This window comes from Podarcis bocagei (assembly GCF_964188305.1).
Source record: "Podarcis bocagei genome assembly, chromosome: 1".
NCBI classification, from domain to species: Eukaryota; Metazoa; Chordata; class Lepidosauria; order Squamata; family Lacertidae; genus Podarcis; species Podarcis bocagei.
Genome location: NC_138125.1, coordinates 75,253,188 through 75,280,955, shown reverse-complemented (window position 1 = coordinate 75,280,955; position 27,768 = coordinate 75,253,188). Strand labels below are relative to the sequence as shown.

The following is a 27,768-nucleotide window of genomic DNA, read 5'->3' as shown; positions in this document are numbered from 1 at the left end:
ATCACCCAGCAGTCTTTTAGCTTCAGGAGAGAGAACTGAGACAGAATGCATGATATATAATTGATTTGGATAACCTTGCTCTGTGTGGGCGTAGGGAATTCTATTATATGATACATCTTTGCTTAGGACATGGAAGGGATGGGAAACCCTTGGCCCTCTATATGTTGTTGGACTCCAACTTGTATTAGTCCCAGACAGCATGGCCAGTGATCAAGGATTATATTATTAGTTGTTTATTAAATTTAAGTTCTGTCATTCCAGAGAAGCCCAGGGTGACAAGCGCACAGCTAAAAAATGTAATTCCAGTACAAATGAAGATTGGTAAAGATCTCTACTTAAAAGGTACAGTCATACCTTGGATCTCGAACGCCTTGGCTCCCAAACAAATTGGCTCCTGAACAATTGAAAGCCGAAAGTGAGTGTTCCGGTTTTCGAATGTTCTTTTGGAAGCTGAATGTCTGACGGGGCTTCCACGGCTTCTGATTGGCTGCAGGAGCTTCCTGCAGCCAATCAGAAGCCGCGCTTTGGTTTTGGAAGTCGAACTGACTTCCGGAATGGATTCCATTCAACTTCCAAGGTACGACTGTATATTTAACAGTGGGGAATTGGTTGGAGTAGTGCAACCTCATGTTCCCCTCCCTAATTTAAAGCAACATGCATGAATCTCCCCTTAATATTGGCAGTGTTTTGATTCAAATTGAAACAAACTTGTGTTATCTATCATTTTTAAAAAAGTCTTATGTAATTTCCCTAACTTTTTTTTTTGCTTTTGCTTTAATACTTTCAGGCCACGTTCACATTTATTTACTTGGGGCTATAACCAACTGATCTTACTCTTGCTTAAACTCCCAGCTGACACTGTAATGAAAGAGAAGATGTCTGACATTTGCAAAAGCTATGGGTAATGTAGAAGTCCTTGGTAAAATTAATGTCTTTGAAACTTTGTTACCTAAGAGGGCATGTTTCTCTCCCTTGGTTTCACTTCACTACGTAATAGTCTAGTCTGTTCAGCTGTAGTTATCCAGGGTATGTGTTATGCACTTGCTCAAATCATGCTCTTTGTGTGTGTTCCAGCAGCCAGTGGCTTGCTGGCTGGAGTACATATTTAATGTGCTTCTTTGCTTTCAGGTTTGCTGCCTGCCTGCTTACCTCTCCTTCCAAAGCCTGCCATAGCACTGAGCAGCGGTAATAAATAATGAAGCTGCAACTGTGCTTTAGTTAAAATGGGGCTGGGGAACCTGTGGCCCTTCCAGTGCTCAGCCTGTGGGGGCCCCAGATTCCCCATCCCTGAGTTAAAGCTTACCTGCCTCTTCTCTCTTCCCCACTCCACAGCATAAATATCCATTGCTAGAATTGCATACATGGGCCTGTTGGTAGTGGTGTAGTAACACGAAAGTCTTGCATTCTGTTTGCTGCTGAAGAAGTACAGAATTCTGAAAATGTTAATGTACTTCCAAGTTCCATATAAATCTGTTGGATTTGGGTTCTCGGCTGTGAATTTAGGTTCCCTTCATTTCATTTGACCCCAGGGCTCTTGGTTGCAACTCATGGTTAGTGAAGAGAGAGATTAACCACAAACCCCTGTTCAGATCAGATGACACACTAAGCCAAATGTTGACTTGGCCTGATGCGGCAGCAAAAAGGACCAGGCAGAAGTGAATTTGGATGTGAGCTCCTCTGTCTTGCTACGTCAAGATTTGTTATGCTCCCAGAAACTAGATTTATTTATTTTAATTGAAGAGGGCCTCCCAGCTGGATTTGATTGCATAACTTTTTTTATTTAAGATATTGGTTAACTTGGAGGTGTATGTGTTCTGTGTTAAGGGGGAAATTGGTGCTGTTGCTATTAATAGATACTGAGAGGTGTGTATTGGGTCATTATTCTCCTGAAGATAGGCATGGAATATGGATTTTGACGTATGCTGTTGGAGTATCAAAAATGACAATATAATACTGCATATTATCCTGTGATCTAAACTTGTAACTCTTTGTTCAGTGAGAGGAGATAGAAGGAAGCTCATCTTCTCAGTGAAGGTTGTGGTATATTGAAGTGTCAGTCAGGTTATAATTACTCATAATAAGTATTTACTTTTGGTTTGTTAAACTCTCCATAATATTGTTACAGCTTCTGGCCTGGATATCTTTCTCTCTGTTTGGAGCTGGATAGAAGACCTGAAGCCCTTACCCATATTGTTTGTTTGGATGATATGAACTTGTTGGATAGAGAACATGGTTTGTAAAACTTAATTTGATTCTTGAGTGAATTCCACATTCCCTGCTTGTACTAACTAGTTTTGACATCTTTTTATTTATCAATTTTTAAAATCAATGTCAGTATAAAACAGTTTAACAACAAGAACAAAACCAAGCTATGGAAGTAATCACCCCAAGTGCATTTCTGGCAGGAAAAGAAAAGAAAAAGAAAAAATTAACCACATTGTTACCATGCACCCTTTTTTCCAGTGCAATTACACCTAAGCGTACTGTAGAACACCAGTATTGTGCACACAATAAAATGTGGCATTTCTGCTACATTGTTTTCCCTCTTCTACATTGGCAGCTTGTGAATTTTGAAAAACCTTTTATTTATTATTTTTGCTCATTTAAATTTAATCAGACTCTCTCTTGAATTTGTGTTTTGTGTTCCAGTATAATAGAGATAGTGTTGCCGTGACAATTTAATGTCCCATTCTATCCTGCAGCAAATGCAGTTAAGTGTCCATCGTTGGAAACTTCCATCCTTCTTCCTGTCTCTTGCGTACATGCTCTCAGTGTCACCTGCTATCTACTCTATTATTCTGTCCATGAATCTCCCCACCCTACCCCACCCTCTAGTATTGTGAGGTTACAATTTCCATCATCCCCAGGCATAGTGGTCAAGGATTATGGGAGTTGCAGGCTAACACCATCTAGGGACCTAAGATTGGCCTGGGCTGACCTGCTTAATTTAACTCACACCATTGAGTCCTACAAAGCAATCTGGTTTGGATCTCTAAATCATTTCCTTTTGCATTTAGGGGCAATTCCAGAAACAATGGAAGAATGGAAATTCCTTCTTTGCCTTGTGAAGAGTCATTGCAGTAGTGTTCCTCATCCAGCTATGCAAAATGGCGGTGCTGTTAGTAATGGTGATCCGAATTGGCCAAATAGTGTAACAGTTGAAAATGTGGTTCTGCTGTTGGCCAGAGTAATTGGTCCCGATCGTGCCTTGCAGCTGTTGCAGGAATGCGGCCTGATGGTTGAATTATCTGAAAGATTTGCCAAGGTCTGTGAGATACTAAGAATTGCTGAAAAAAGACAAAGGTAAGTCTTCTGATAATGGTCTGAAATTGGTTGTGTCAAAAGGTAATACTGTGTCATGATTAAGTGTTGCATGTTCAAGTAGCTATAAGCCTTCAGGCTTTCACACACTCCATGTGCCAAGATTGGAACCTTCATACTTCAGTTAATGGCAAACTATAGCATTGCATCCAGATGTGGTACAAGCTATAGTTTACTGAAACCAGAAGCAAGGATGGTTAGAAAATCTCTTTCACAAAATTCATAGAATAGCCTATACTGGCATGGGATGGCCCACTTCTGTATAAATGCAGATGTTTCTTACTGAGCAGTATGAAATGAACAGACAGAATAACAGAATCATAGAATTGTAGAATTGGAGAGGGACCACAGGGGACCACATGGGGATGAGGGACCAACTCCCTTCTCTTGCGGGGGCCCAATTAGTGCCATTGCCTTCTGTTAAAAGTTTGGGTGTAATCCTTGACGCCTCCTTTCCACGGAGGCGCAGGTTACAGCAACAGCCAAGGCGACATTTTTCCACCTTCGCCGCATCAAGCAGTTGGTCCCTTACCTTTCCCGCACTGAACTGGCCACAGTGATCCATGCGACAGTCACCTCCAGGCTTGACTACTGTAATTCGCTCTACGCGGGGCTGCCCTTGAAGCTGTCCCAGAAACTCCAGCAGGTGCAGAATGCTGCAGCGAGGCTCCTCACGGGGTCTCTGCCATGGGAGCATATTCACCCAGTGCTTTTCCAGCTGCGCTGGCTCCCGGTGGAGTACAGGGTCAGATTTAAGGTGCTGGTTTTGACCTTTAAAGCCCTTCACGGCCTAGGACCCTCGTACCTACGGGACCGCCTCTCCCGGTATGCCCCACGGAGGACCTTAAGATCCATAAATAGCAACACCCTAGAGGTCCCGGGCCCTAAGGAAGTTAGATTAGCCTCAACCAGAGCCAGGGCTTTTTTAACACTGGCTCCGGCCTGGTGGAACGCTCTGTCTCATGAGACCAGGGCCCTGCAGGATCTGATTTCTTTCCGCAGGGCCTGTAAGAGTTGTTCTGCCTGGCCTTTGGCTTGGAGTCAATTTGATTCCCTCCCCCTCTTTCTTTTTTCCTTTCTCCTCCTGTGATGAAGCTGCATTTTAATGTTTCAGTGTTTTAATGTTGTATTTTAATCTTGTTTTTAAGTTGTATTCATCCAACTTGTTTTTACCATTGCTTGTTAGCCGCCCTGAGCCCAACCTTGGCTGGGGAGGGTGGGGTATAAATAAAATTTATTATTATTATTATTATTAGTGCAGCCCCTTGCAATGCATAAATCTTTTGACTGATGTGGCAGGTTCAACTTCTTTAAACAACCAGAAGTTGCAGTAGTAACAACCTGCAGTGCAGACAAGTGTAAAGGCACATTTATTAGTTAATGAATTTGATGAAATTTGCTGTGTAGAGTTAGTCCCCAATTTCTTTATAATATCTCTTTTCTCCTATGTGTTCACTTTTGTTGCAGAGCCCTGATTCAGTCCATGTTGGAAAGATGTGACCGATTTTTGTGGTCTCAACAAGCATAGCAAACAAATGACGGAAAATGATAGTAGTAAGAAGCATGTTCCTCTTGTGCTGTGCCATTTTCCCAGCAATGCTTTCCTGTCAAAGTGAAGATGCATTTAGTCAGATTTGCAGAAAAAGTGATAACGAAGCTACTGGATTTCCGTCATTCAGTATTTGAATGCATGTTTACCCAGTACTTGTAACGAACAATTGTAATGCTGCTGCTTGCTCAGCAAGAATGCTTGTGCATGGTAACCCCTTTGAGCTACTAGCATTAAGTTTAGATGTGAAAATTGGATTCTTTATGTAGGAAGCAGTGCTTCACATTCAGCATATAAATTTCAAATGAATAACTTCCATCACATTTCTAGCAGATTGCCATTTTCAGAAAGCTGCATATAAATGAATGTAATTGCAGGGACTAAGTGTATAATAATTGAGTTGAGTTAAAACACTTTTAATATAACTCTTGATTCATTGGCTGAAGTAAAAGGGTGTTAAATCAAGTATATAATCTCCAAATATTTATAACTATAGCACTGTGGAATTTTACAAATTTTATTCTGAATTTGAAGTGATAATCAACAGAACTGAGATTCCGGTAGTTAAATGTAAACACTGGCAGAACTTGCATATATTAAAAATGGTGTTTAACATAATATTTTGGCATTTTAAAAGTTTATATAATCCTGTATACTATGGCATAGTGCTCTCTCATTGCACACATCCTAAAGAAAAATTTTGCACTGTTTTTTTGTTTACATCCTTGCACAATGCATCCTGTGCATGCATGCTTGGAAACAGTTCCCACTGTTCAATACAGCCTATGCCCAAGTATGCACGCATAGAATCCTGTTCATCAAATCGGTATAATAATATACTTTTCCTTCTAAATCTAGGTGTTGGGTTGTTGTTTTTTGTAATGCTTGACTGTTTTCAGAAATGATGTATAAGAAAATGCGCTCCACATTTCTGTTAATACTACCATTGGATATTTGATCAAGATATATGCACGTAATTTGGTTTCCATTTGTATGTTAAGATTATTTAATACTGGATGCTTCATTTTTGAGAAGGCTTGGATCCAAAGCAATTTGCAGTTATTTCTCCTGGTGCAAAGGTACTTGCTTCTCCATCTGGCAGTAGCTTCCCACATCTTTTGAAAAAAGATCTGCTGAAAGTTGGGGGGATCCTCTAGATTGGCCTTTTGGGGAATGGAAAGCACTGCAGTATTTGTTGGGGGGGGGTGATGGTGGAATTGGCAACTTTCCCACACCACGCACATAAAATAGTGCTTTTCCCCCCTAATGCACTGAGGTGGTTTGACTCAAAGTCCATGTAAATTGTGCCTTTTAGATATTGGGTGATATCTAACATTAGTCATACTCAAAGGAGACACCGAGTATGACTTCATTGAATGTTGCCCATTGTTCTTGTATTAAATATGTTAGAACTATGCAGTTTTCATACGTTACTAGTGACTTATTGAAGCTTGGTAATCAGGGCTAGAGAAAGATTAGAGAATTGTGTAATATTATTATAGTCCTTCAGCTGAAAACCGAAATGTCACAATTGCATCATCTTGTATACTCAGGTTTACTGTACAGCTTGTAAGGACTTACACGTAATTTAATACTACTGAGTTCTTCTTTCTTAACTTACATGCTTGAGGGCCTTATATATATATTTTTAGGACACAGCTCAAAGAAACTTGTTGGCCATGTGCAAAAGCTTGATTCTCCACAGTATCTTCTTAGACCTGTGCTGTTCCCCTGAGTTTTCTGGCAGGTTTCATTAGTGCTGTGGAGGCTACTTCCAGAAGCCCAGATGTGTGTAGAGTTCACCCTCCAGCTCTTTGAATCTGGGCCTTATTTTTAAATGAATGTTTACTACCTCACGTTGGAGGTGGGGGGAATAGCCAGTGTGTTAATTGTGCTCAGAGTAGACTTTAAGTCCATTGACTTTGACAGGTCTATTCTGAATATAACTTGGTTGGATTTCACTTATTGGTTTTGCGATATTTTTTATTAAAAAGAAGCACAAAATCATGAAATGGTACTTTTCACACAGATTTTTTTGAAGAGAATGTGATGTGGAACAACTAAAAGTTTATGAAACATTGTTTTGCATTTTGTTACAGCTTAACAATTTGTATTTTTAAAAATAATTTACTTGCAAGCATACTTTATTTTGTAGTCACTGTTCATGTTTAATCAACAGCTTTAAAACATTGCTTGTAACCAAACAGCTTTGTTTGTGCCTTGTTCATATTTTTGTTAATCCAGATTTTAATAAAAATTAATATATCTTACTCAACGTTTTGTTCATTTTTCAGTAACATTCGGGATGTAAAAAGTCGATTGGCCATAAAATATTAGTTTACATGCTGGAAAATAAAGGACATACAAGCAGTTCATTTTATAATTCTCATGAGTACTATGTTGATTTTTTTTTTTTTTTGCTTGCATATGACAGGTCATCCTGTTGAATGGTCAGCTTTCTCTGTGCTAGGTTTGAATTTAAATCTAGGGATTTATGAAACTGAAATCATTGCATTTTAGGGTCTCATCTCTACAAAAGAGAAGAGAGCCAAGTTTGCTGCCAGACTTTCCCTCTTACTGCTTTTACTACAGAAGTGCTTGCACCTAAGAACATAGCAAAGCATCAACTCTTGAAATCTTGAACCACAGTTGTTTTGAAAACCCTTCTTTCAGTGACATGTAGAAAATTACCCAAGGGCCAACATTTGTGCTATTCTAATAATGTAACTTTATAAAATAGCCCTAGGCTAGCTATTGAACCTCCATTGTTTAAGCATAATAGATTTTTGAGGAATCAAAATAAAGATGGAATAGCATACATTTCTTTTTTCTTTATAATGTTTTCAGTTTCTGCATGCTGGCAGGAGACAATATTGCTGAATACAAAAGGGAAATATGTCTTCCAAAAAGTTGAAGTTATTTCTCCATGACACTGAAACAAAGTTGCCAGTGTCCCCCCCTAAAGTTTGAACACAACCTATTTCCTGGGGGATAGGGGAACCGAATCCTTGAAAAGTTTGTGGAAGTTCCTTCCTTTCCCTGCAATAAACTAGCTCCTTGTAGAAATTGGGCAGTCATTTCCCAGAGCTGTCCACTCTTGGCTTCAGCCAGTTGCGCATTGTATTCAGGGCCGGATTTAGGTTTGATGATGCCCTAAGCTACTGAAGGTAATGGGGCCCTTTATATGTCCAGCTGCCCTGTATCAACAAATTGTTGCTGTTTTTTGTGTTGAATATATGCTATATGGTCATTTATGGACCTAACAGGTATCTAAAGCCTTTTGCACATAACAAAATATGTATTTGATCAAAGTAATTGTTCAACTGAAATACAATTAAGAAGTACAGTCATACCTTGGGTTGAAGTAGCTTCGGGATAAGTATTTTTGGGTTGTGCGCTGCGGCGAACCGGAATTATTGGAGTGCGTTACTTCCGGGTTTTGCCGCATGCGCAGATGGTAAAAATGACATGTGTGGAAGCGGCGAATCACGACACGTGGACGCAGGTTGCGTTTGCTTCTGGATGTGAACGGGGCTCCGGAACGGATCCTGTTCGCATCCAGAGGTACCTCTGTATATGAATAGTGAAATTTGGAGGGGGGGGGCAAGAGAGTGGGGCCCTAAGCTATAGCTTGTTTAGCTTATAGGTAAAAAGGGCACTGATCGTCTTCCAGGCACTCTTTCATTTCCACCCACTTTTGACAAGAGCAACAACTGGCAAAAGAGACCCGGCTCTTCAAATCCTCATTTTAGGATTTCCTAGTCATGTTGGATCTTTGAAAAAGTTCCAGTCAAATTTTGTGGGAGATTTTTTTTCCTTTTTCCTGGAAAGTCTGCTTTGATGAAGGCGGAGAACCAACCAGGAAACTACTTTCTCGACCCGACAGTTCCATTCGCACGAGGACGTGCACCGTCATTGGGTGTATTAAAAAAAAAAAAGCCTTTGCGGGGAAAGGGAAATTTTATTATTAAAAAGGGACGCCGAGGCCACCCGTTGCCGGGCGTTTCGAGAGGCCGCCGCCCGGGGGCGCTTCGCTTCGTGAGTTTGCACGGCGGCTTCGTGAGGGCGAGGCCGTGTGGCTGCTCTCCATTCCGGGCGGAGGGAGAAGCAAGGCCTGGGGCGCCTCCAGGGCCTGGCGGAAGCCGCTTCAGCTTCCGAGGGCCTACGAAGGTTTGCCGCCGTCCTCCTCCTCCTCCTTCTCCCATCCTTGGAGCTGCTTCATTGGCCGAGAGAGAGAGAAGGCGGGAAAGGACGGGCAGGCCTGTAAACAGCGGCGGCGGCCGCGCGTCTCCCACGGGGCCACCTGAACTTGTGGGGGCTGAAGCAGAAGACGCGGCGGCGGCGGCGAGCCAAGGTTCCTTCTGTCGCCGCTCGGGATATATCGCGGCTCCTGTGGGAATCATTGCTGAGGGGGCAGATTTTGTCCTGGTTTTTGGTCTAGCGGGGGGGTGGGTGGGGGGGTCTTGCCAGGGCTTAATCTGATCCCCGGAACGTGTTTTCAGTGTTAGGGCTCAGGCGAGGAAGCACGTGAGGTGATTAAAAAAGAGAAAAAGCTCTCCTCTTGATTGCTTGGGTTTCATTAGTTTTCTTCGCGCTTTGAGGGAGAGAGAAGGATGACTAAGGCTCAGGGTGGGCGCCAGCCCTTGGAGCCTCCTGGTTTAATGGTTAGAGCTGACGCTCATCATTTTAGTGGTGCCCCCTCGTTCTTCTCCGTTCTTTTTTACTTGCACCTTGAGATGCCCTAACCAAGGGATTGTTTGGAAATGTTATTTAATTTCTAGGTAGTCCTCTCAATAGATTATAGATGTTGCCAGCTTCAGATCCAATGGGGCAGATCAGGACCGGCATTTATTTACAAATATTTATATGCTGCTATTTCGTAAAAAAGTATCAAAGCGGTTTGCAACAGAAATACATAAAACACTACAGTAAAAACCATATTTAAAAGTTGAAAACAGAGCAAACTTATGTAAAACGCAGGGTTTAGGTCAGGCATAGGCAAACTCGGCCCTCCAGCTGTTTTGGGACTACAACTCCCATCATTCCTGACCACTGGTCCTGTTAGCTAGGGATGATGGGAGTTGTAGTCCCAAAACACCTGGCGGGCCGAGTTTGCCTATGTCTTGTTTAGGTACACTGCCTTTCATTCAAAGAGCTGTTGAAGAACTGGGAAGGATAGGTGAATACGTGTCTTCTGTGTTCGTGTTTTGTGTGCTTTTCATACTATGTCCTATGGGAAAGAGTGTGCTGGTGGGAGGCCCAGCACCACATCCCACAAGATGTACCGTATTTACTCGAGTCTAGTGCGCCATCAAATCTAATGGGCACCTCGGTTTTCAGAACCTTGAAACCATTTCCTGGCAAATGTCCAGTAAATGTGCCATTGAATCTAATGCACACCTTAATTTTCACAGCATAATTTGGGCAAAAAAGATGAGCATTAGATTTGAGTAAATGCAGTAGATTTGTCAGCAGGTGTGTCAGCATTTGAATTGGCCTTGTTTCTTTTTTAATTGAAGGGCTTCCTAGGTTCCAAAGGTTTCAAAGGACCACCTCCCCACTTCATGTGCCCAGTACAGTGGTACCTCAGGTTACATATGCTTCAGGTTACATACGCTTCAGGTTACAGACTCCGCTAACCCAGAAATAGTACCTTGGGTTAAGAACTTTGCTGCAGGATGGGAACAGAAATTGTGCTCCAGCATGGCAGCAGCGGCGGGAGGTCCCATTAGCTAAAGTGGTGCTTCAGGTTAAGAACAGTTTCAGGTTAAGAACAGACCTCTGGAACGAATTAAGTACTTAACCTGAGGTACCACTGTACTTAATTTTTAAAAACCCACAGTGTGATTGCCGTGCACATTAACAAAACATTTTTTAAGGCTTTAATTGAGAGGAAGTGATTGCAAGGCTTTGTTTTTGGATGAAAGGAGGCACATATGCATGTATCTTTTGGATATAAAACATATTGGTCTCATCCATGGACAGCTGTTAAGGAATAATAAGTGCTGGGATGAGCCTTTGTGGTTTTAAAATATTTTGCTGTTGTTTGTGCTCACTTTTAGAAATTTTTTAATCTGGCAGTTGGATTGTGTTACTCAAATATGGACAGGAATCCATCACCACCTTCCAGCAATGACGAGGAGGAGGATGTCGTTCCTGGGGATTCTATTAGAAATACAGTTTACAGCAAACACTGGTTTTTCAGCGTCCTTACAAAACTTATTGAGGTATGCTGCATACACATGAAACCACTCATGGCCAAATTGGATGTGAGGGCAACAAACAATATGTTTGAATTGTACAATGTCTAGTTTTAGAAGCTTTTAAATTGAATGTGTATATATGTGAAAAATATGTGGTCTATAAAACATATAATGTCTAAAACAGCAGGTAAAAATAGATGGGAAGAAGCCCTGTCTAAGTAAATGCTTGATCTCTTGCATCTGCAGAGAATTGAACTAGATGATATTCAAGGTCCATTCCAACCAGTGGTTGCTGATATCAATTGGAACTGTGAAATGTGTATTCTAAGGCTGCAGTCCTATTTGTATTTGCTTGGAATTAAGTCATGTTGACATCAGTAGACTTGTCTTTGAGTAAAGATGGGTGGACTGAGGTGGGCAGGTGATAATATAAAATTTGCCATGCTGGTGCAAGTGCAAAGTGAAATTAAATTAAAATCTTGTTGGATTTATGCTTTATTTGTGCTATCTATAATGAATAACATAATTGCTGATTTCTAGTGATAAACTTACTGCTCACACTCAGGCTGCTGAAACAGTAGTGTATTGAGGTAATATTTCATATTTGGGTAGAAGTTTCTCCTTACGGGTCAAACAGGAGAAAAGTGGTGCATTGCAGACCAATGTGTGTTTGAGCAGACCAATGGCTTATTGTGCTACTTTGGTTCCTTTGTCAGTATGTTCTTCTTTTCTTTGGAAGGTTGTTAGCTCTAAGGAAGATGAATCTGAGTTGAACAATGTTGAAGAAGAAGTGGAGCTAAATGAAGAACTGGAAAATGACATTTGCAAAGTATGGGACATGTCAATGGATAAGGTATGTTTTTAGTGATTTGGTATTCTGATACTTTGGATATTTTTAGTGGTTGTTATCTGTAAATATTTGCAGATATGTATTTTGTTTTATTCTATGTTTAAGGTTAGCCTTATTGTAAACAACTTCAATCTATCAATTAATAAAATAAGTATATTCTGTAAAGGTTTGCAATTATCTGGGAGGTGTCTGGTTTCTGTTCCTTAGATATTTTAGTGTCCAGTAAGCTTGTAAAAGAAGAATCATGCATAGCTATTGTTGGCTAGGAACAGTGTTGCTAAAATGTGTAAGTTGCGAAACTGTGTTGTTTTGTGCTATCTGTTAGTACTCTCTTTGGGGCAAAATCCAGTGTTAGTTAAGCTCAGAGTAGGCCCATTAAAATCTGTAGACCTATTCTGAGTGTGACTAACAACGGATATTCACTCATTGTATATTGTCTTGGAAGGTTTTTTCCTGCCCTAATTTTTTTAAAAAATGTGAGATGAATGATGAGTATCTTCTGAAATATCAGTTTACTGTAGCTGTCAAGTTGTATATCATGAGAGTTTCTTGTGTGTGGGAAAACTGCTGTCCATCACAGAGTTCTTAGGAATTGTGGGAATAATCTGGGCCAGCTCAGCAAAATACATAGGACCTTATTGGCTTTCTTACCAATTTCTTAATATCTTGTACAGTGGTACCTCGGGTTAAGTACTTTATTCGTTCCGGAGGTTCGTTCTTAACCTGAAACTGTTCTTAACCTGAAACTGTTCTTAACCTGAAGCACCACTTTAGCTAATGGGGCCTCCCGCTGCCGCCGCCCCGCCGGAGCACGATTTCTGTTCTCATCCTGAAGCAAAGTTCTTAACCTGAAGCTCTATTTCTGGTTTAGCGGAGCCTGTAACCTGAAGCGTATGTAACCCGAGGTACCACTGTGTTAATTTAAGAAGCAGTTGGGTATTTTTCTATTAATGGATATATCATTATAGATAATCATTAACTTCGGTGTAGGAGGGACTAAAATGACAAGTGGTTTTTTTTAAAAAAAATAATTTTTATTAAGTTTCATCTTACCAAATTAAACACATCAAACCAATTAATCCAAATTATAACAATACAAATCATATAATCCAATTATTTTCCAAATTATAAATTTTTGTGGGGGGTACCCATGCTTCTTGATCGGCAGGAGTCCAATCCTCGAATATTTGTGCTGCTTTCATATTCAGAATGATATTTCCAGTCCCCTCTTCTCAATCCTTGTTGTTACTCATTTTCCTTTTCATTCACCTCCGAGTTGCTCCGCAAGTGGGTTGAAAAAAACAGTCTTATTTGTGTTTCTGTGTGGGCTTTGTACTGCTCTCTCGTAAATCACTCTCATCCAATAGTCCAGGCATGTCCGCTCGAGCAAGCAATCGCCATTTTGTCGTTCCGATGAAATACAGTCTAAAAGCTCGCTCTTTAACTTTCCTGACCTGTTGCATCGTAAATTAGTCTTTTTCCAGGAGGGCTGCCCCTTCCAGTTCGCAATCTCATCAAAAATAATAAATCTTCGGCTCGCCCTCCCCAAGACCAAACCTCCTGCAACACAGGTCTCGTATCACATCTCCATTCTTACTGCGTCACAAAGAGAGCCCTTCTTCTTTCCAAATCCTTCACAGAGTAAAACCTTTAAGTTCATATTATTCCCACACAGTTCATTTTTAGTCCCATTTGCCAATTAATTGCTGTGACGGATCTTCTAAGAGGGAGGGTTATTAGTTAATCACATAGAGCAGAGCAAAAAAAAAAAAAAGTCATTTCCCCCCTCTTTCAGTTCCGTTGCATTCCATTCCACATACCATGTCTGTAGTACTTTGATGTAATCTTCCGTCTCAGTCTTCTTCATTTCGATGGTAAAATTGTTAGCAGATAAAAACCTCCTGCCTCTCTTGAAGCATGTGCATTATCTTTCACCATTTTTTTCCCTTTTAAGTAACGCAACTAGTTTCGCACCTGAAAGCAGCTTCAGAGGGGTTCCGAGGCCCGTTGTGCACCCAGTGCCTCACCCCCTCCTTCTTCCGAACTCGGGAGTGATTTATGGCAACAGCGGGTGAAAACTGCATCTCTCCCCCCTGGAGAGATGAGGGAGACTGATTTACTCCCCATAATCGTGCGAGCTGGATAGATGTTAATATCTGCCATCTTCCAAGGCGCCCCTAGCGGCCCCCCCTAAAATGACAAGTGTGAATGCACTGGATAAATAAGAACTGACAAGATAGCTACTTATAGTTGGGTATGTGTAGTGGTCATCTGAATCTGAATGAAAGACTGCCTTACTTTTCAAAGTGAACTGAATTTCATTTCTCATGTAATCGTCCACTGACACATAACCATTCTTGTTTACAGGATGTTGCTTTATTTCTACAAGAGTTTAATGCCCCTGATATATTTTTGGGTGTCTTTGCCAAGTCCAAGAGTCCTCGGCTTACTGTAAGTCATCTCTTGACTCTGTACCCTGTTTATTAATAATGCATTGTGCTTTTTTGTTGCGATCCGTATGCCCTATATAGGCAGGTGCAGATGAAAGGCAAAATAGAAAAGAATTGGTATTCAGCTCTACCAGTAGACAAGCCAATATAGAATCAAGGCCTATTTCTCAATTTCCAGCAGGTTTTGTTCTTAGTCACAGTTCTGCACAATATTAGTATAAAACCTGATTCCTCTTAACTTAATAATGTGGCAGTCAGCCTAATGTAGCTCCCAATAAAATTAAAAGTATCTCTTCATAAGACAGTGCTGCCAAATCCATGGGGAGGGGGATTACATTGACTTTTGGCTTCTTAAATTAGGGGAACACAGTGCTTGAAAAGCTAGGATAATTAAAAATTTCCTTTAGTCATAGGATTGTGGGGTTGTAAGAGTCACAGTGGATCATCAAGTCTGGTTTCCCTCCTAGATTGGCTCTTTGATTCACATACTCATTCCTCCAAAATTGTTTTTAAAAACTTCTAAGTAAGGAGTTCAATAGGCTGCATTGGCAACTTGTGTCACTGCTGAATTGCTCTAGTAAATCCGCTGCACTTTCTGCTGGAAGGTAAGAGTCCTGGCTATTTTTATTCGTGTGTCATGGTGCAGTCATGTCTCGGGCAGCATCACACTTATGGGGGAGTGAAACACATTTCACTCAACAGGGGTTAACTTCTGAATGGACGTGCATAGTATTGCACTGTCAGCATCTTGTGGCTTAACTTGTTCCAATGGAACTGCCAAGGAAGATGGTTCAGAAACTTCATGTGGCATGGAAAGCAGTTGCCCAACTATTGACAGGCATTAATTGGCATAGCCATATCACACATGCAATGAAACAATTGGATCGACTTCACATTTCTTTCCATGTCCAACTCAGGATGTGTATTTTAACCTTCAACGCTTAAATAGTACTGTACCTTGTTATTTCAGGGAGAACCTCCTTCTGCATAAACTTCTCTAAAGTTTTAGATCAGTCTACGATGCTAGAATGGCTTTAACACCATGTGGGTAATCTTTGGTTTGTAGCACTGGATATATGTAGCTCTAGATATTTATCCATCTAGTGCTTTGGGAATAGCCCCCCTTTTTGTTATCTTTGGATTTTTCTTCTGTGCCTGTTGGATTTGTTCCTGGTGTTTTGATATATATTTATTTTTAGTTATATGCTTTTTTGTTTTGCTTTTGTACATTTCTTTGGAAGTACAACTTGAAAAGCAGAATGCAGTATTCATTAATCAATCAATACATTTATACTTGGGAATAACTTTTATTTAATACTTACCCTCCTATATTAAAAAAGTTATAGCATGAATTATGTCATATTTACTGGAAAGGATGAACTACTGTTGACTCCTTTTTCTGTAACCATCTTCTAAGCACTTTCAAATTTGACAGTATAATTTTTCACCTGTGTTGGCCAGAATGAAAAACAATTCTTCAAGGCAAAAGACTTGCTGGCAATTCCCTCTCTCTTTTTTTACACTTATAAGTCTGTTTCTCAGCAATGATTGGCTTATAGTTAAAATCCACAGAGCAGTGCATTTTATTTGAGAAATGCTGGTGTGTGGAGGTAGTCTCTATTGGCCTCTGGGAGTTGACGATGCAGTGCAGCTTCTTGCCTCCAGGAGGAAGGAAATAGGAAGAGGAGGTGCAGATGGATTTGGGAGCTTGCTGATGACAAAGATGCTGGCTCACAAAAGCAGAACTTCCATTGATCTGCTGTGTTCTGGCCCTGACAGTATACCGTACATTTCTCTCTCTCACACACCGAGTAACACACAGTGTTACTGTGCAAATAACTTTATTCTTATTTGGGAATACTTAATTGGTTCATGTTCTTCCAAAATATCTTGGAGCACCTGAATCTAGCCACTGCCATAGAAGAAGGCATGGATAAATGTTGCTCTGCTCTGAGCCTGTATGGCTGCTGAAGACCAAGCAAGGGTCAAAAGCACATCTGTCCTATTCCTTGAAACTATTTTTCTTTCTGCTACAATCTTTTCCTCCAATATATTGGCATTTCAGGAAATCTGTGTGGGAATACTGGGCAATATGGCCTGTTGCCAAGACGTATGCCTGTCCATTAGCAAACATGAGAACCTTGGGTAAGTAGTATGCTTTGTTCTTGGTTTCTCAGTGTTTTTGAAACTGTAAATGTTTCAACTCTTAGTTGTTGTAAAGTACTAGACGGTGCCGGCTCACGGCCTCTAGAGCGAGATGAGCATGCAACCCTAGAGTCGGACACGACAGGCCCGTACGGGCAGGGGTACTTTTACCTTTACCTTACTAGACAGGCACATGTACTAGACATGCTCTTTATAGAGTGGGGGGAAACAGATTCAAGATATTAACATTTGTAAGACTGGACAAGAGGGTGACTGGTAATAAGGGCAAGCAGGAGTCAGATGTCTCTGTACGTTTTTGACTTCACTACAGAAAAAGTTTTAGTGAGAGGAATGTCATTGATGTGGCAGGAGTCAGAGTCAAAGCACAAGAGTTATGGAGTAAATGTAAGAAAAGGAACTGATAGACTGAGACCTGGTTTTCTGTACATTTGTGTGGGGAGGGCAGAAGGATGGTGAGGGAGAGCTTGGAGGTATTGAAAGAGTGTCTGAAAGAATGGAGAAAGAATTGAATGTCTGAAATGTAACAGTTTGAAGGAGAACAGGAGGGAGTGTGGAAAAGAGCATAAAATTTGTACATTTCAAATTGTACTATGCACAGCCCTTTTCCAGTAGAGGTTTTTCAGCAGCTTCTAACTTCTCCGTAGTTACACTTCCTCTTTTTGTACTTTATGACACAGATTTAAAGGAGTGAATGGTTCACCAACTGCAGTTTGAGTGATAGGTCACTGGAGAAGCATGTGCGTTGCTTACAGAAGGTCCTAGGTTTGACCCTTGGCACCTCAAGATGGAACTACCCCATTCTGAAACCCTGGAGAGCTACTACCTATCAGTCTAGACAGTACTGAGCTAGACAGATGAATGGTCTGATCCTGCATAAGGCAGTGTCCTGCATTTCTTTCAAACTCTCTGGCAATGACCTTATCACTGCTGTTCTACAATTAGCAGATTGCTTGTACTACAGACATGTGAGGTAGTAGCAAGGCTATTCCTGTCCATGTACAATTTTTCCCTTTTAATTAGTTAGTGAATGCCAGTCTAAATGCTGTTGACAAAGAATCAAGAACTTGAATACAGAGTTGTAGGCTAGTGCCCTTTATGACTGATTGTCCCAGCTTTATAGTAATATGTGTCTCACTTCATCTTATACTTGGATAGAGAAATTCCTCCCAGCTTACTTGTTCTTTATTTTTGCAGCTATAAATATTAGAGATGTATATTTAGGAGATGGTGGCATGTGGTGGCGTACGTCTGGACAAAATTTCAGAAAAATGTATGGGAAATTAATCCTCGCTGTCTCCTCATTTTCAATCTGTTGTCATTTTTTCAGACAGATGATGCTGCAGCGTTTATGTGATTCCGATTCCCCTACTCTCCTCGAAACAAGCAGGTAAGCTATTTTGTCAGTAACTAAAATAGCATAAGCTACCCCTAAGTATTGAGTTGTAGTGCATGTAAATAAAATATTAGCAGGTGTGCTTAATTTAATGAATGAAGGCTTCAATCCTACATATACTTACTTGGAAGCAAGTGCTATTGAATACAATAGGCCTTACTTTCAGGCTTCCAAATTCTTTCTTTTCTACCTAAAATCACATTTGAACTGATACCAGTATCCCAGATTCTCATTTTTATTATAACTCTGATAGACATTCCTCATTTACACATATGGAGTTAAAATTAATGGTACAATCCTATTACTATCTACTGAGAAGCAAGTGCCATTGACTTCAAGTGGACTTCCTTCCAAGATTGCAGCCCAAATATTGGTTTTCTTTTTTAATGTGATTAAGTGTGATTTTCCCCCTTTAGGTTGTTGCTAACTTGCCTCTGCCACTCTGAGGTGGCCAATATTTGGGTGGAAAGAATTCGACAAAGTCCATCAGTGTATGACTGTGTATGTTTCATCATGTCTAGTTCAACAAATGGTATGTTATAAATTAATCTGAATATTGCTCCTGTCAGGCCACTTTTTGTTTCCTTATAAAAAGGCTAGCATGTTTCAAATAACTCTTTTATCAATTGAATGTTTTTATATTTCGTAAGAACAATGTTCCAGGCATTTTAACTGAGGTATATCAATAACTATTTAACTCTTTTTGGTGAATTCTTCTGAATTCATTGTAATCATAATCAGCACAGCTGTCTCCTTCCCGCTCATGATAGTAAGAGGGAACCCAGTTCCGTCTGGCAAGCTGGCAAGCTGAATGAAACTGTCTTCGTCCTACTTTGAATACAGACTTTGGGTGGAATTCCATGTTGCGCTATGACAAAAGTTCCATTCCACTCAAGCATTGCAGGTTTTCCAGATGGAACGATTTGCCCCCCCCCCTTTGTGTTGTTCTGGGTGGTTTTTTGCACAAGTGGAAGTGGTTATAGGTATGTACTTTAGAAATGTATTGAGACGGATGTGGGGGGCTGTATAGAAATGTTTTAACTAATAAATAATACCTCAAGGAGCTTACACTAAAAGTAAGTCACAATAACAGATATCATCACCAAAAGAAGACAGACAAAAATGAATAAATTGAAACTGTTTTCTTTGTTTTGTTTTCTAAGAAGTGAGCAAGAGTAAATTTTATTTTATTAGTTCATTGATACATAAATGAAATCTTTGTTGCAGTGGAGTTGCTAGTGAAAATAGGTGAGGTGGTCGACAAGTTGTTTGACTTGGATGAAGAATTAATGTTAAACTGGATTAAGAAAGGTTCTTGTCAGTCAGTGGAGCAGCCTGCAGATGATTCTCCAGATGAGCTTCCAAATTTCAAAATTGTACCTTGCCTGCTTGAAGCTGTAAAACAAATCTGGTATGTATATGCCCATATATGAATGCATGTGATATTGGAGCTGCTTATTTACATTTTTATCCCACACTTGGCAGCATACATAGTTTCCCTTCTCCCGATTTAATCCTACTAGACCAATGTTACCCAATGAGACCTCATTGGTTAGGGGATTTGAACCCAAATCTCACATGTGCAATTAGTGCCAGCACCGTCCGTTAAGAGTTTGGGTGTAATCTTCGACACCTCCCTTTCCATGGAGGCGCAGATTGCAGCTATAACAAAGGCGGCATTTTTCCATCTCCGCCAAGCTAAGCAGTTGGCTCCTTACCTCTCTCGCCCTGACCTAGCCACTGTGATCCACGCGACGGTCACCTCCAAACTGGATTATTGTAACTCGCTCTACGTGAGGCTGCCCTTGAGACTGACCCAGAAACTCCAGCGGGTGCAGAATGCTGCAGCGAGACTTCACTGCGAGATCACATTCACCCGGTGCTATACCAGCTGCACTGGCTCCCGGTGGAGTACAGGATCAGGTTTAAGGTGCTGGTTTTAACCTTTAAAGCCCTATACGGCCTTGGACCCACATACCTACGGGACCGCCTCTCCTGGTATGCCCCACAGAGGAACTTACGGTCTTCAAATAAAAACATCTTGAAGGTCCCAGGCCACAGAGAAGTTAGGCTGGCCTCAACTAGAGCCAGGGTTTTTTCGGCTGTGGCTCTGATCTGGTGGAACACTCTGTCACAAGAGACCAGGGCCCTGCGGGACTTGACATCTTTCCGCAGGGCCTGCAAGACAGAGCTGTTCCACCAGGCCTTTGGCCAGGGCACAGCCTGACTCCCTCCCTCGGCAATCTTCGCGGAGCTCTGGCCCAATGGTTGCCAGTGGCTTGATTTGAATTAATTTTATAATGAATGGTTTTAGAGTGTTGTTTGTGCTGTACTTTTGTACTGTTTTATTGTTGTTAGCCGCCCGGCTTCAGCTAGGGAGGGCGGGATATAAATAAAATTTATTATTATTATTATTATTATTATTATTATTATTATTATTATTATTATTATTATTATGTTTTAGTCTGTGTTATGCGTAGTGGCTTTTGGGTATACGTGTACCATTTCATGGGTGCCCAAAATGTTATTTTTTAAAAAGTCCACACTTGACCTATCTGCCAAAGCGATAGGAAGACTGTACCAAGGGTACTCATATTTATAAGAGGACTGTGCCTCTGTCTGTCTGCACGGAGGCTTTTTCCGTATGGAAAAAAGGAGAAAGTCTGTTCATGTAAGTAGGGAACAAGTGTACACACCTGAACAAAAATAGCTTGTTCAAACTATTACTGGAAATGAAAACTCAAGAACAACTTGAGTTTAGCCACCCTAAGAGTAATTGACTGAGAACTGAGGTAGAAATATTGTAAAAAATATTCACTTTACATAGGCATACAGATTTCTTGGTGGTAATAGTTCTAAGCATAATTTGTAATTCTTTTCTGCAGCACAGATAAAAGTTCAGAAGGGCTTGATGTTTATATGCATATCCTACAGCTGCTTACCACAGTGGATGAAGGTGTTCAAGCTATTGGTAGGATGCTTCATTTGCACTTTATTGTAACAAATTTGAAGAATTCTTTGGTAGACGTTTTCTTCAAGTTGCATGAGATATTTCTTTTTTCCATTCTGAAGTACAGACTCCTGGTAATGGAAAAGAAACTTGGACTTTGCTGTATGATCTGTTTTGTCATGAACTCTGCCAGCCCGATGATCCACCAATAATTGTTCATGAACAGAAGACAGTCTTGGCTTCTACTTTGTCTGTGTTATCAGCCATCTTTGCTTCACAGACTATATATGGACACAGACACGAATATATCAAGATGGAGAAAAGCAAGTGTACTTTCTTACTTACCACAAGAACTAATATTTTAGGGATGCTAAGGTTTTTATAGAAAACAGTGGCAGTCTGGAGTTGTGGTATAGGTCACAGGTGATGGGGAATGAGAAAAAATATATGTTCATCTACGCAAATGTCTGTGTAGACCACAGTTGTGTGACTCCCCAGTACGGGCAAATTTGCTTCGGTGGCTGGATCCCCTCTCCTTTTAGTGTCTTATATTCCTTAGTTGGGGAATAATTCTTTCAACCCTTGGAATGTTCATTGTTTTCATTATAATAAAGTATGTAGAGACACATTCCATTTTTCATCAAAGCTTTCACATCTCAAAACCTTTAATTACACTGTTACTTAGGGCAGATTACCAAAAATGCTAGTTCATACGTCCATAAAGTTTTTTCTTGTTTTACCTGTCAGATATGCCTCTGATTGATAGCCTGATTAGAGTCTTGCAGAACATGGATGAATGTGGGAAGAGATCTGTAGAAAGCTCCAACAAACCCAAGTCAGAGGAGGCCGAGAAGTTGGGAACAGCTGAGGAGGATTTTCATTTTAAAATCTTGAAGGACATCTGTTGTGAACTACTGTCCAATGTTCTTCAGGAACTTTCTAAGGTAACAGGCATATGAACCTGTAGATTCACATGCTTTTTGTCTCTGCTCTGGTTTTATCACTAGTGCAGTGATGAACACGATCATCTTTTATATGGGTTATAGCGTTCATTTTGAAATGTTTTCCAGGGTATGGTAAATAACCCCTTGATCACCTGGGCTCCATGTGTGCATTTTCATCATGTGGAGCTTTTCATGGGAGCATGTTAATTTGTTGTCATCTTGCATTTGCATTGCATTGTCAGCATTTTTAAATTATTTTATACAGTACTATATGAGCATGTTCATTCAGTTGGATAGCAACAAAATTCTACACACACACACAATATTATATGAACTAATAATATTTTGGTGTTTCTAGGAAAACATACTGGAGGGGCTCAAGCAAAGCCATCTAAATGAACAGAAATGTTCCTGTGCGTTTAAAAACCTTCTCCCGTTGTATTCTTCTCCGGTATGTATGATCTCTAAAAATAAGCAAAAAACTGTTGCCCCCAGTAGGTAAATGCAACCCTCAGGCCAAAGAAGGTTAGCCACACCTGATTTAAATAATCCATTTGATTTCATTAATCTGATTCAAGATGCATGCTAAATAGCCTGGCAATTCCTGTGGTCCACCGGACTCAACTTGTTGACACTTGTATTTTATTTTACACAGGTAGAGAATTTTCTTGAAGTGCTGAATGAAGCCGATCAGGTCCTTGCTGACAACTTAAGAAAAGCATTCCCAAGCTTGAAACTTCAAGCATAGGAGCAGATTAATTTTTTTACAGGAAGATTTAGAATAATTCATTCCTGTTTTAAGAAAGCAACGTGAAGAATAAAGAAGCGTGCGTTATTTCTGAAACATCTTTGCAAGGAAACTCATTCATAAAACAAGAATGGAAGGAGTGGAGAATGGCATACAACACAGACTTTAGGAGAACTTGTTTTTCAGCTGCAGTTCTAAATACTGTACTTAAGAGGGAGTGCAAGCGTAATTTTATTTGTTGGTAGCCATTGAGGTTGTTTGTCTCAGCTTAATTGACAAAATAATTGAAGATGCTTCGTTTATTTTGAAACTGTTTGTATGTAGTTTTTAAAAGTTAACTGTTGGGTCTGTGTTTTCTGCAGCAGAAGCTTGAAAGGCTGAAAACATGGCTTCCTTGGCAATGGCCACCAAGGGCTCAGGGCAGGTTTTCTGCCTCTTCGCTGGCGTAAGGAAGGGGGCTGTTTCCTCTGGTGCAGTTGCATCATGGAGATGGGGGTGTAGTTCATACAGTGAACAGTTGTCCAGTAAGGCAGATGTGCCTGTGTCAATGGACAATCCCTGTAAGGAGCCTCCAAAAAGTGTGTCTTGTGTGGGGTGACTGTTGACGACAAAAATGTACGCTTTTATCACAGTTTATTTTGCCACACACTGGTCACATCTTTGGAAGGCATATAACAGGCTTATGTGCGAAGAAACTGTGAGAGGTTAAGAGCCCACAAATGGTATTTATGTTGGTTATATTTAAGGACTTAACATTCCTCAGCGACCCTAAAGTATGTAGTATCAAATATCCAGAATGAATTATGTTAACTGTACTTAATAAAACTGATTTTGTAACTGATTAGTACTTATTATTGGTACATCCTTAAAAAACAAACTGCTGACACCTCAGATATGTTCCTAATGTTAATTCTGCTGTATAGAGAGTACAATGGTTTGCCATGTGAATACAGTGGTGCCTCGCAAGACGAAATTAATCCGTTCCGCGAGTATCTTCGTCTAGCGGTTTTTTCGTCTTGCGAAGCAACCCTATTAGCGTCTTAGCGGATTAGCGCTATTAGCGGCTATTAAAGGCTTAGCGGCTTAGAAAAAGGGGGGGGGAGCGAAAAAAAATATCTCAAGACTTGCAAGACCTTTTCGTCTTGCGAAGCAAGCCCATAGGGAAATTCGTCCTGCGAAGCGCATTGAAAAACGGAAAATCCTTTCGTCTAGCGGGTTTTCCATCTTGCGAGGCATTCATCTTGCGGGGCACCACTGTAGTAGAATGTTTCTCTTCTGCGCTAATAATCATGATGTCATTCTTCAAATGGCTGTCATTTTGTATGCAAGGTGGAAAACATGCCGTCATAAAGTGACTTAAAAAAAACAACTTAACTCTTAATGGTAATATCAATTATAAAAGAATTAATGAATAACTAGATTCCTATATGGTTGCCATACTCTGTTTTCTCCTTGCTACAATGCCTGTTTTAGACATCATTGCATTTCGCTATCATAATAGTAGTAAAGCAATGCATTGCTTTTAAGCAGGTCAGACACTGAACAATTAATTAGATGCCATTATTGATACATAACATGCTGTTTTTATAGTAATGGTGGTGATGAAATAATAAATTGTCACTATTGTAGCTGTGGCTTTCTTGTGCAATTGTAGCACTCCAAATTGCACATTTGAGATATACACATGTTCTGAACAACATGCTCCTGCCTTGCATGTTGTGGATTTCAGGGGGTACATGGTAATTTTTTCAGATGTGCCTGTTATGTGCAGCTGTCATGTATTCTAACTGAAGATGCTGTAGATTGAAGCTAGAGGTTCATACAGGAAAACATGCAGTTATCATTGGGCTGCAGCCCAGACCATGCTTTAGAGTTCAGTTTGTTGTAGTTTCTACAAACAAAACAAGCTGACAATATTTAGGGTAGGTATCCTTATATCCTTCAATGCACATAGGATGCAATCTATAGAATCTAAAGGCAGTAGCACACTGATTTCAACAAAGCAAGACCAGTAGTAATTTAATTGTGAAGCTTGAAGTTTGTATTTTATCTATTTACCTTAAAGATTTCCAAAGAATTTTATCCTGTGTATTCTACCGATCATGATTTTAAAATCATGTGAAAATCAAGACTCGGCTGGGAAGGAATGTTTCTTTCTTTACCTGAGGTCAGAATCATTTCTCCATGATAGATGCAATTTCTCAGATAACTTTGACATACCATGGAAGCAATAGGAAGATGAGAGAAGAAAAATCCTTTTGGTTGCAGGTTTACAATTCTGCATACTGGTCATGTCAGAAAGAATTTTCACTGGTTCCGATCTGACAGGGTGTATGCTAAGTAAATCTGACATGGTATAATTTTGTTTGGAATAATATTGGTCTTTGGAAAGAGGATGCCCTTTAGAGAAATGGAGTTACTTTGCTCTTAGTAGGATGTTAGCAATATGATGTTATCTGCATAGAAACATTCTAAACTAAATAATAATTAGATATTTAAACTAGCCTTTATATAACCTACAGAAGCAATAAATCACACGGAGTGCTCTGTATTAGAAGAAACAAGGCCTGCTCGAGGGAGCCAGGCCTAATGAGCACAGCAACTCTTGGTAGAACTTGCCCTTATGAGGCAGTTGTGGAGGCTGGAAACCCCCAGCTTCCTACAGCTGCCTAAATCTCCTCCTGGTCCTTCCCAAGCAATCTGAGACTACGCCTACCACATCTCTCTGCTCTGTCCTCTTCATGTCTCTTCTGATCTCCTCTTCCCAGTCTTCTCCCTTGGATCACTCATCACCATGCCACCACCAATCCCCTGGATCTGAGCTTTCTTCCCTTGGGGGTTCGCCAGCTGGTGCTTACCACAATTCCTCTGTGTCCAACCGGTCCATGACATTGCCTCACTTGCTGGCTACCCTTCACTGGCAGCACCACTCCAGAGTTTCAGGCAGGAGGTCTTTCCTAAATTTGCTACATCTGGTCTTTTTTGGTGGGGATTGAACCTCCGACCTTTCTGTGTTGAAAACCTATGTTCAACTGAACTCGTTCCTTCCCCCATCTCCTTGTTGGGGGTCTCATGATTTAGAGCAGTGTTTCTCAAAAATGCACCCCCAGCTGCTGTTGGACAACAACTCCCATCAGCCCTAGCTAGCAGGACCAGTGGTCAGGGATGATGGGAGTTGTAGTTCAACAACAGCCAGAGACCCAAGTATCTCAGGTGAAAATGTATATTCAGATCCAAGCATGTTTTCCTTTCCTTTCAGTTGGAATTGGACCTGGCCCTGCTGGGTGGGTTAATGTCAAGTCATTTTTTCCACCTTCGTTGGCACAAACATCCCGAAGCACACTTAAATGTTCTCCAACCCTGTGGAGGTATTGGGGAAAGTTGAGTGCATTTTAATTCATGCAGAGAAAGAGCATTGAGGGTGGAGGGAGAGGAAGGCCTACGTGACAGTTTAATGGTGCTACAGGGAAGACTATTGGGCATAACATCAAGGTGCTGATAGCTGTTTTAATTTTTCCACCCTGCTGTTCTCTTAAGGCGGGGATGGGGAACCTCTGACCCACAGGCCAAACTTGGCCTGCCAGTTTTTCCCATTTGGCCCAGCCCACCTGCCAAAATTGCCCCCTGGACCTGAAAAAGTTCCCCACTCCTTGGAATTTTAAATTTTTAGTTGGTTTCTTAAGAATCCCAAGATAAGAGAAAATCTCTCTTTCTTGCAGCGAAGTGGAGTGTAACATGATACAGACTGCCTTTTAATTTGGGCCCTGAGCTTGTATCAATATTATTTTGGTTGTCATGCAGGGTATTTTCAACAGCATGTGTAGAGGAGAAGTTGTACATTTTAAAGGCCATCTGCTGTACCCTCCTCAAAGGGGAAATATTTCTCAATTAATTAATTCATAAAAAATATATTTCCTGGTCTGCTGTCCAAACACAATTTCCCTATCTACCGTCAATAGGGTGGTAATGAAAATCACAAGAAAGTCTGTACATACTTTTTATGTTGCTCTACATCACGGATGCAGCCTTGTGTGAAATCTTCAATAGGCAGTGACGTCAAAGACGGCGATGATGATAAAGTGTCTCTTTATCTTTTAAAATCATGCTTATTTTAAGAACTTTCCATATTGCATTTCATTTATCACCATGGAATCAATCAGGAGCAACTTTATGATAAATTGTAAAGAGTCATTGTCTCTTGACAGCAGGATGGAAACACGTCTAGGATTTTTTGATCCATTTCTAAAGGATGTTTCACGTATGCAAATCAATGACAAGTCATGGTGTAGTTAGGCAGTCGGAGTCTGTGTGTACATCAGGGGTCAGCAAACTTTTTCAGCAGGGGTGAGCCCACTATCCCTCAGACCTTGTGGGGGCCTGGACTATATTTTTTGGGGAAAAACATGATGCAATGAGCCCCGGTGGCTGCTTACCTGTGTCTTGTGAGCGGCAGGGGCTGGTAGTGGAGGGACGATGAGCGGCGCACGAAAACGCTCCAAAGAGGGGCTGCTTAAAATGGCGGCCACCCAAGCGCTGCTGCTGCTGCTGCTGGCACCAACAAGGCCTAGCCCCCTTCAAGCTCTAGGCAGGGTGGAGAGAAGACAGGAAAGGGGAGTGAGGAGGCGCTGGAGCTGTGTGAGGGAGGGAGAGGGAAAGAACATGCACACTGGCGGTCCATGTGGCAATTCCTGGACTACCAGATCCAAAAGGCAATTGGGCCTGATCCGGCCTGCGGACCTTAGTTTGCCTACCCATGGTGTACATTATATTCATGCATTGAGAAGCTGTTTCTCTAGTTGTGGAAGCACTTGGCACTGGGCCTATGTCTTGACCTTGGCTGCTGCTTTTCGGATCACCATATCCATGATTTTGCCGCCACAGAAAACCAGCACCAATGGCTGGGAGACCAGTTGTTCTCTCTCAGAGGTTTAATGTCAGTCTTCTTGGAAACAAGTGTCATTTATGGAAACCTGGTGCAGTGTTGATGCAACCCTCAATGCACCCTCAAAGTGACTGTTTTGTTTAGTCTCAGAATGTAGACGTCCAGAGAAACATGTCAGATGCTATATAGCCCAATGTTGATTTCCCTTCAATGGGGGGGGGGGCGGGGAAAGCTGCAGAGAGCTTTCATAATATTATTAGCTTGGCTGCTCTGGTCCTGGGGTTTACTCAGATTTGAAAGAAGTGGAGTTAA

At 40.9% G+C, this 27,768-nt stretch overlaps 2 protein-coding genes and 1 long non-coding RNA gene across 7 annotated transcripts in view; 2 read left to right on the top strand and 1 right to left on the bottom strand.

Annotated features, from left to right (window-relative positions):
• HPS5 (HPS5 biogenesis of lysosomal organelles complex 2 subunit 2) overlaps nucleotides 1-7,140 on the top strand; it is a 38,030-nt gene extending 30,890 nt beyond the window's left edge. For both annotated transcript variants that reach the window (XM_081202095.1, XM_081202094.1), the window contains exons 20-23: nucleotides 788-901; nucleotides 2,126-2,232; nucleotides 3,018-3,303; nucleotides 4,789-7,140. In XM_081202095.1, the coding sequence (XP_081058221.1) occupies nucleotides 788-901; nucleotides 2,126-2,232; nucleotides 3,018-3,303; nucleotides 4,789-4,849 (568 nt within the window). In that variant the 3' untranslated portion in view covers nucleotides 4,850-7,140. The remainder of the gene's footprint in view (nucleotides 1-787; nucleotides 902-2,125; nucleotides 2,233-3,017; nucleotides 3,304-4,788) is intronic.
• LOC308591734 overlaps nucleotides 1-27,768 on the bottom strand; it is a 184,298-nt gene that overhangs the window by 64,290 nt on the left and 92,240 nt on the right. The window lies entirely within an intron of this gene.
• Nucleotides 8,244-23,415, top strand: SAAL1 (serum amyloid A like 1). 4 transcript variants are annotated; one of them, XM_081202209.1, is made up of 13 exons: nucleotides 8,244-8,908; nucleotides 10,933-11,097; nucleotides 11,813-11,926; nucleotides 14,291-14,374; nucleotides 16,439-16,518; nucleotides 17,867-17,926; nucleotides 18,349-18,464; nucleotides 19,160-19,343; nucleotides 20,818-20,903; nucleotides 21,005-21,205; nucleotides 21,630-21,826; nucleotides 22,185-22,277; nucleotides 22,482-23,415. In XM_081202209.1, the coding sequence occupies exons 1-13, from the start codon at nucleotides 8,711-8,713 to the stop codon at nucleotides 22,572-22,574; spliced, it is 1,671 nt and encodes a 556-aa protein (XP_081058335.1). In that variant the 5' UTR covers nucleotides 8,244-8,710; the 3' UTR covers nucleotides 22,575-23,415. The 4 variants fall into 4 exon arrangements, with proteins under 4 accessions (XP_081058335.1, XP_081058338.1, XP_081058336.1 ...); XM_081202212.1 differs by lacking the exon at nucleotides 8,244-8,908 and adding an exon at nucleotides 8,940-9,224 and having other exon boundaries at nucleotides 10,952-11,097; XM_081202210.1 differs by lacking the exon at nucleotides 8,244-8,908 and adding an exon at nucleotides 8,940-9,224.

Coding starts and splice junctions, on each gene's coding strand:
- SAAL1 (XM_081202209.1), top strand. CDS start 8,711: ATGAAGGCGGAGAACCAACCAGGAAACTACTTTCTCGACCCGACAGTT. Junction 14,375..16,438: donor CCAAGAGTCCTCGGCTTACT/GTAAGTCATCTC, acceptor TTGGCATTTCAG/GAAATCTGTGTGGGAATACT. Junction 20,904..21,004: donor TGAAGGTGTTCAAGCTATTG/GTAGGATGCTTC, acceptor TCCATTCTGAAG/TACAGACTCCTGGTAATGGA.